General features: G+C 41.8%; 1 protein-coding gene across 1 annotated transcript; it reads left to right on the top strand.

The window, feature by feature from the left end:
- Nucleotides 1-682: 682 nt before the first annotated feature.
- LOC104342385 (opsin-VA) lies at nt 683-8838 on the top strand. Its single transcript, XM_009945983.2, is given in 5 exon segments — nt 683-1043; nt 2550-2760; nt 3347-3464; nt 7247-7486; nt 8608-8838. Coding segments are annotated over 5 exon segments (1161 nt in total).
- Nucleotides 8839-9084: the final 246 nt, after the last annotated feature.

The raw sequence follows: 9084 nt of genomic DNA, 5'->3' as shown, positions 1-9084 counted from the left end.
GAAAATGTATTTAACTTGGAGCTTTGGTTCTGAGGCCATAAGCTAGCCTGAGATGTGGGCAGGGGTCTATGGTGCAGTCTTACTGCCCGGTTTGCAGCCGCTGTGGTCGTCCAGTGTTAATCTTTCCAGGGCTGCTCTCTTTCAAGAAAACAAGTCAGGTGGTAGCCTCCCGCTTGCTGTGCTCCCAGCAGCGCAGGGCATGAGGAAGATCACTCCACCCTCACTATTAACAAAAGGAAAACTTCATTTTTACAGTGCTAAAAGTCAGGGAGGGTTCCAAGAAAATGCTTCATTCCCCACTCCCCGCCAGAGTATGGATGATCTAAGGGATATTTCAGCACTGCTGTTGGCTGCTGCAGAAGGAGGAAACCTGCAGCTTCTGTAGCTGGGTTTTCTTACAGATAAAGACACAGCTTCGTCAGGAGAGAGGCAGGAGGCTACTGGCAGAGAGGGGCAGAAGTTTCTCCAAGATTTTCTCGCTCGTTCCCACATTCACTGCACAGCACTAAACTTTCCTCTGACCCAAACTTTTTTCCTGGACTATTACTGCAAAGCAGAAGCGTGGAGAGTTTGTTCACATTCTGTTGAAGACAACAAATTTCTCCTTTTAATCCTAAATATTATTCACAGATTAGAAACTCCAGTATCACAAAATATTATTTTTGCTAGTGAGAGAGGAAAAATGGATGCATTCAGACCACTTGAAAATGAGTCACTGTTGTCCAGTTCCTCTGGTCCTGCCAGATGGGATCCTTTCCGTCGCCCCTTGGACTCCATCCAGCCCTGGCACTTCAGGCTTCTGGCAGCAGTGATGTTGGTGGTGACCTCCCTGTCGCTTGCTGAGAACCTGGCTGTAATCCTGGTAACTTTTAAGTTCAAGCAATTGAGACAACCTGTCAATTATGTTATAGTCAATTTGTCTGTGGCTGATTTCCTGGTCTCACTGACTGGTGGCACCATCAGCTTTTTAACAAATCTAAAAGGTTATTTTTATATGGGATACTGGGCTTGTGTACTGGAAGGATTTGCTGTCACATTTTTTGGTAAGCTTCATTTTGTTTGTAGTTGTATGTTCTTTTCCTTCAACTTCCTTCAGTGTGTTCTACTAGCTATCCTGCAGCTTCCCAAATCACTGACTTCGCATGCCTTTGGACTCGCTGGTTCTTTCCCCAGTTACATATATTCTGTAGTGGCTCTCATGTGTGAGTGAAAAACATATATCACCATCTCTGTCATATATCAGTAGCTTGTCACATGTATACTGATCGAGTATGTTTAATATGATGAGAAAAAGCTTGCTAATAGAATAACAGCACTGTGGGGTTTTTGGTAAAACAATGTCAGGAAACAATCGCTACGTGTAACTATTTTCCAGGCTTGTACTTAGGTATGTGCATATACAGATAAATGACAGAGAGAAAAAGAGTGTCTGCTCTTAAACTGTGGAAAGTATCAGGGCATGGAAATGTCTTATGTTAGCTCCCCTGCATTTGTTCTGAGAAGCCATGACACACCTGTAACAGCCACTCCACACACCTACATCTTTTTGTGATTCTTTTTCTTGGCTTTGTTTTAGTAACTACACAAAAAGTATTAGAACTACTCTAAAAGTTAAAATCCTCACCACATACTTCCCTGTGTAAATACACCCCTACAGAATAAATGGCAAATTAATTTAAAATGGGACATCTTCTTACTTGAGACAGGCATTCATTCCTGCCTCCCTGTTCCTGTTTCTGAAGCTGCATAGTAAAGACAGCCTTTTAATGCTTGCCACTGCTCTAAATCAAACACATGGCTCATGTGTGATCCTCAGCCTGAAAAGGAATCCCACAATTGCTCTCAGCCTGGTTAAGCTACACAGAGTGATTGTCAGTGAGGGACAATGCTACCAAGCTATGTCCCATGGAGAAAGATCAGGCTGTTTCAAGATTTTGGTGGCCAACCAGATGATATGTGCCTAATATCATGATGTTGTGGGCAGCTGTCTGTAGGTTAGAGTTTTATGACAGTCTGAAATATGACATTTCTTGTGAAGATGACGTTTTGAAGATATACCTTAATTTGTCATTTCAGAAACTGCACAAAATTTGCAGCTTTTCAGAGTAGAACCAAATGAAAAAAAATCATTGTCAGTTAACCATTTAATTAGCTGATTGGTTTTGCAGTCATACTGTAGACTGACAAACTAAAATATGAAAATCTTGTGCTTTTAATAAATATTAGAATAATGACCATAAATTACACATCCTTCATAATGTGGGTTGATGGAAAAGGTGCCTGATGTGGTGGCTGGTCAAACAGTGGAGTAGGTTGCCCAGAGTGGTTGTAGAGTCTCCATCTGTGGAGATATTCAAAACCCAACAGGACTTGGTCCTGGACAACCTGCTGCATGAACCCGTGCTTGAGTGCGTGGGGGGTGTTGAAGCAGATGACCTCCAGAGACGCCTCTCAACCTAAACAATTCTGTGATTCTGTGATGTGGGATTGTGTTTGCTCTTCAGTGACTTTACCCAGTTTTTGATGCTGACTGTGTTTTTTTACTGTAGGCATTGTTGCTCTCTGGTCTCTTGCTCTGTTGGCTTTTGAGCGGTACGTTGTGATCTGCCGCCCATTGGGAAATAGGCGCTTGAGGGAGAAGCATGCAGCCCTAGGTATTGCCTTTGTGTGGACCTTTTCCTTCATTTGGACCATTCCACCAACAATTGGTTGGAGCAGTTACACCACCAGTAAGATTGGAACTACTTGTGAGCCTAACTGGTAAGGCTACTCTTGCAGGGCAGTAAAGAAATGGAAACTTGCAGCTCAGGATATCTCAGAGGCAGGAATTTAAAGGAAAGGGTTAAAGACGATGTACATCTCTGCAAAAATGGATGTAAAGAAAGTTGTAACAAAACTGAGCAAAATTTGCCAAGAACAGATTATAAAAAAAAATTTCTAAAGGGACCAGATTCCATCTATAACAAAAATAACTGACTTATACTTTGTGCTTTTTGTCAGGATTCAGAAAGGACAAAGAGACAGTTTTTTCAGAAGACTAGACAAAGCCCTAGGCAACCTGGTCTTACCCCATAGCTGACTCCACGTTGAGCAGGATTTTGGACTACATGTCCCTTCCCACCTGAACTGTCCTGAAGTTCTATGACACTGTGCCTATGGTCACAAGATCCTGTCCTAGCCCACAGTCAGGGAGATGGCCCAGGGCTCCATCTGGTGACATGACTAGAGTGGTAAAGGGGCACTTCGAATAAAAACAGTTGACAAAAATAGCAGTGACAGCTTTGAAGAGCAAAATTAATACTCAAGAAAATAGTAAGACGACATATGTATTTTGTGTTTTATACAGGTACTCAGGAGCTTATATTGACCATACATACATTATTGCACTCTTCACCACCTGTTTTATAGTGCCTTTATTGGTAATTTTGGTATCCTACGGAAAACTGATGCAGAAGCTAAGAAAGGTAAGAAGAAGCACTTACAAGTAAACCTTTTGAATGTGTATGCATGCAAACACTTGGAATTTTTTTTGTGTTCGATTTTCTATAAAGATCAGGCATAAGCAGATTGAATTTCCAGGCAGAAAATGCACTCAGTTTCCTTGCCCTGTTAGATAATTATCCTACGCACAGGAATTCAGACTATGGTTAGAAATTGTTTTTCAAAGCGTGCAGTTTGCATCATTTATCAGTGCACTCACTAGCCAAACATCATGCAAACGAAAGAATCTCTGCCTCATAGATAGAGAAACTGAATGACCTAGTATAAATTTATTTACAGTTGTACTTCAGTGATGTTTCTTAAGACTTGAACCAGGTAAATCAGAATTTAGCTTAAAATGACTGCATTTGTAAATTTTAAGAGTACTGGCTAATACTCTATAACACTTACATGCAGAATGAGATGTAGCATTTGTAAACAACGTATTGCTGTTCAGTAAATAAAATATTAGATTGTCCAGGAACAATTAAAAGACTTGAGAAATGTTTTTGAGTTTTATGTAATGGTTATGTTGACCTGATCCAAAAGAGAATCTGCAAAAAAGTGAAAAAGAAGAAAATAGAACAGGAAAACTCTGTTTGGGACAGGATTTTGGGAAAAAATTTTGGGACAATATTGTTATTTCTATTTACTGCAAAGCTGCCTTGTCTTATTGCTTCAGTAATACATTCAGTAAATTTCTTCAATTTACTGATGTTTTTAAAGTATTTGGGGTAGTCAAATGCTTGTGTTTATTCTGAGAGTTGTGTTCTCTAAGTAAAGGAAAACAGAAGGAAAATGCAAAAAATATTGTATTTCCTCATTAGAAAAAACAGATTGGAACATGCGTACTTCAGGTGACATCGTGATTCCTCTAAACAGATTTTTCTTGATTTTTCTCCAGGATGTGTTTAGGGGAGAGAAGGTTAAGTGGCTGGGAGAGGTAGATTTCAGTATTAAACAAGAATTTTCCCAATCTGAATGTGAACTGCAGCACAGGCGCACTGCTGCTCCCCGCACTCATGGTGAGGTAGCACAGTGGCTGGCTGTCACTGCAGAGGTGGGGAACATGAATCAGAAGATATGGAAATGCTTGAAGGAAGTACTTGTTGATCACTCAGACTCCCCTAAGATAACTTGTGAAACTATGATTTTGTTACTCTGAATATCCGGAACTTTTACTAGTATTTTATTTTTCCCTGTCGTAACCTGCCTGTAGAAGAAATGGAACGAAGGGAGCGAGCAGGAGGCCAGACCTCCCCGCTGCTGATGCAGCCCCCTCACTGCTGCCCAGGAGGACAATGCTCTCCTTAGGGAAGGAGCTCTGCCCCTCAGCTTGGGAGGGGGCGGACGGCCACCCCAGATCAGCTACCTCATGGGGCTCCTGCTCCTGCCAGGGGCACCCCTGCCTGCGGTGTGCGCAGTGGGTGCAGATGTCCCTCCCCGTGGACTGGAGGTCACTGCATGGGCCTGCATTGCAGGGGTGGAAAAGGGTCACCTCCAGGAGGCTGCCCTGGGAGGGAGAGGCCATGCGGTGGCCTGGTATGAAAGGGAGGGACATTAACCCAACACAGGGGCTGTGAAGGAAACGAGACCCCTTGCCAAGCATCCAGCACTGTGATGGGTTTGCCAGAGCAGTGGCTAAGGTGCTGCTCAGATGCTTCAGGTGTTGCCCAAAAAGGGCCACTTCCTTCCCCTGGGACAGCCACTTAAGAGGCTGCAAGTTAAAAACAAAGCAGGTGAGATGAGGAGCAAGGGAGGCAATGAAGGAAAATGTCACCATCAGTCACAGCAGAAGCCAGTGAATGGCCCATCTTGCCATTCCGGTCAGGTCAGGATGCCTTCTGGAAGACTGATCCGTGCCATGTAATGGGTCCTAGCGATGGCCTGGAGCCACTGTGGTGTGTTCTTGCTAGGCTGTCTGTCTCCTTTGTGCATTATCCAGAAAGAACAGCAGTAATTAAAAAAAAAAAAAAATCGCTGTTCTCTGTAAGTTATGTGTTTCACACTCCCCTGGCAGCTCAGTGACCTGCCAGACTGCACAGCCAGGCAATGCTGGGTAACCTCAGGGCACCTCGTCACAAGTGATTTAGCCTCAGCAGCCTGGCTTGTGCCAGTCCTTGCCTTTCACTTTTGTTGGCTTTTACAGAGAGATGTAACTCTCTGAGTTGGCCTCTGTTACTTAAAACAGCTTAAAGCACAGTCTGGTGTAGAAAAGCTAACTGCCTGCAATGTATTCTGTAACTGCAATGAATTGTCACAAGGCTATATCTCACAACTAAGCTAACTTTTAAAAATCTGGCTGCGGTGAACAGAGACACCCAGGCCCTAGAGCTGGGGTCTGATGTTCCCAACAGACTCTCCTCCCTGATTTTGACTGCCCTGTCCCATGCTTGCCACAGTGCAGACTTGGTCCTGAGTGGCATTGTTTTGTCTTAGTAAAGTCTGCTAGTCTTTCAGTCCCTGTGAAACCAGCTTTTACAACGCCAATAGTAGCTTTCACTGCAACTGCAAAACTAATGAAAGAAATAAATCTTTAGGAGAAGATCTAAACAGCAGTTCACAATGGAGTTAAATTATGGCAATATTCCTTTGTTTATAAGATAAAGCACCACATGATTCCTTATCAGTTTCATTTTCTCAGATTGAGAGGGAATCTACTGCCATTCATAAAAAGCCATAGCTGAGAAAAAGGCCAGGCTGATATGAGAGAAAGACAAAACAGTCAAAAGCACAATCCAGGACATTGTGTTCCTTCCCCAAGGTGACTGCACTTCTTCTGAAGGGGAGGCTGGGCTGCTCTCTATGTAGGTACAGTGTATATAAAAAAATGCTACAGAAATGTCATATATTGGCAGGGAATATCTTAATTTCGTTCAGCACCTAACACAGCCTTCCTTGACGCCTAAGGACTTGTAGGTATTATGACAATTCATTATTATTGTTGTTGCTGTTGTATTTATTGTTTGTTAAAAAAATGACATGAATTACAACTTTCTACAGAGGTAAGGTCACACAGACACACACCCCCCCTTCCCAGGAAGTGCTTCAATACCTCTGTAAGTACTAAATATGTAAAATTATCTGAGTACAATGCAAGAGTTATTAGGGAAAACGTCTCCATTCAGTTCTAACGTTACCATGGAAAAAAAAAGGCCATATTACACCAAAAATTCTTACTTTATTAGTACGTATTATTGCAAGACCTGGCATTAAGTTTTTCTAGAGATATACGGAGTTATCATTAGTTACTTCCCATGTAAGCCAGCATTATGTAACAGTGCCTTGTTTCACTAAGTCATCAGAAACAAAACAAGGATGTTTCCCAGAAAGACATTGTTTGACATCACATAGTCACCATAAATTCTCTAAACTGCTTGCATGACCAGTGAGGGGAAGAGTGGGAGCATTCCTGCTAAATGGCCCAGTCCCACTTTAATTCTGGTGTCATTAGACTCATAGATGCTCTTCTGGTGAAGGCCATAAAGCACCACATGCTTTTTGCTCTCATGGTGACAATAAAAATATAAAGGTAATATAAAGCAGAGGAAAACTTAATCATGACAGTATACAGTAATTCAGGCCCCTCAGCAGTAACATTGACACCGTGTGGTCTGGTAGCAGCATCCTGATGTGTTGTCACACCCAAGAAGAGTAGGTCTTAGGTCTTTCCTTCTTGCATGCCAGATTATTAGTCTGCTGACTGAATTCACTGGCTGGAGGCCTTGTTGTTTGTTTTCTAGAATCTTCTGTCTTTTCTTTAAAGGTCTCAGATACGCAAGGCAGGCTGGGAACTACCAGGAAACCTGAAAGACAAGTGACTAGAATGATTGTTGTTATGATCATTGCCTTTCTCATCTGCTGGATGCCATACGCTGCCTTTTCTATTCTAGTCACTGCATACCCCTCCATTGAGCTGGATCCTTGTCTGGCAGCAATTCCAGCTTTCTTTTCCAAAACGGCTACTGTTTATAATCCGATTATTTATGTCTTTATGAACAAACAGGTACTGTATGCTCTCAAAGTGTCTTTAACAGTCATATTTTGTTATTTCATTGTGCTTTATAATGAATTATTTCTACCTACTTACTGTTGGTTAACTAGCATTGCAATATCCAGCATTAAGAAGTAAAAAAAAATAAATCAATGTATATCTACCTACTGGAAGATAGCGCAAGCCTCTGTGCATTATTAAAAGATGAATGTTAATAATTACTAGGTTTAGATATTATAAAGGAAAAGCAGCCCTTAGTGAATATCAGCTAGTTTTCTATATGAAAATTCTATTTTCAAGACTGTCCCAGTACATTTTTATAATTCTTTAGGAATGCAACACCAGTGAGTTGATTTTGAGGTGGGCTGGAAGATTTCAATAGCTGAAATTTGTGTTGGGGAAATGCTGCGTTTGTAGTTGTACATACAGGGAGGGTAGAAACATTGCATATGTCTATGGGATAGGGAGCTTTCACCCCTGGAATGGGGGCAGTGGATTGGATGCAGAGAGGAAGAATTGACAAGGGGATGAACCAGCAAGATGTGTTCACTGTACTAACAGGCACGATAAAAAGCCTGAATAGATTTATCAATGAATGTAGCTACTAACAGTGGTGGCATCAAGCAGAGTATAAGCATATAAGTGAAAAGAAGGAAAGTGACTGTTGGATAAGTGATGAATACATTTATTTATTCAGTCCTGCAGAGAGAGCTATTGCTTGTCTCGCATCCTATGGGCAGTATCCCAGTCTCCCAATGCATGGCAGATGTATGCTGATCTTACCCTGCTCATGGATATGAACAACATGGAAACCGTCTGTAAATAGATGGGTATTAGCATATGAAAGCAACTCATGAGCCTGGAGAAATGACCAATTCTGTCCATTAGATGTGGTTAGTAACAAGCACAAGAGGAAAACTAAGTTTTAGAATAAGGTTTTCCAGCAGTCTGGGTCTTTTTAGAATTCTTAATGGTGGCACAGGCAAATATATTTTATGGGGCTATTTCTTTATATTCCTGACTGACTCATGAGAGAATTTCCAAAAGTTTTAGCTAAGACATAAACTGCTTTAGAGAGATATTTAAAAATTCCTAATGTGTTTTGATTGATCTCCTTTTTTTCAACTTTCTAGTTCAGGAAGTGTCTGATTCAAATGTTCAGCTGCAGTGCCATAGAAACTGCAGAGTCCAACATGAACCCAACTTCAGAGAGAGCAATGCTGACCCAGGACAAAAGAGGCAGTGAGATGTCCACCATGGCAGTACATAGCACCATTTCTAAGAGGAAAACCAGAGATGAACACAGAAATTGGCAATCTTTTACTCAGTTGGCAGCTTCAGAAAACTAAATCTGTCCCATGTAGGGTGTGAGATATGATCATTAATGCAGTGCTACAGCATATTTCCTTGTTACAACCACTTAGTGCAAAAAATATTGTCACTGGAGACATTATGCTTCTGTGGGCTCTGGCTTTTGAGATTCCAGGATCCTGAGTGCATGTAAGAGTTTCTTGGCTCTGCAGTTGCAAACACCCAGCCATAAGGTGAGTCCCTTCCTCCACTGCATTTCTCTTCCCAGTCCACAGCCTGCTGGCTCCCGAAAACAACAT

Source organism: Leptosomus discolor, chromosome 6 (genome assembly GCF_034619465.1).
Source record: "Leptosomus discolor isolate bLepDis1 chromosome 6, bLepDis1.hap2, whole genome shotgun sequence".
NCBI lineage: Eukaryota > Metazoa > Chordata > Aves > Leptosomiformes > Leptosomidae > Leptosomus > Leptosomus discolor.
This window is presented reverse-complemented; position numbering and strand designations above follow the sequence as displayed.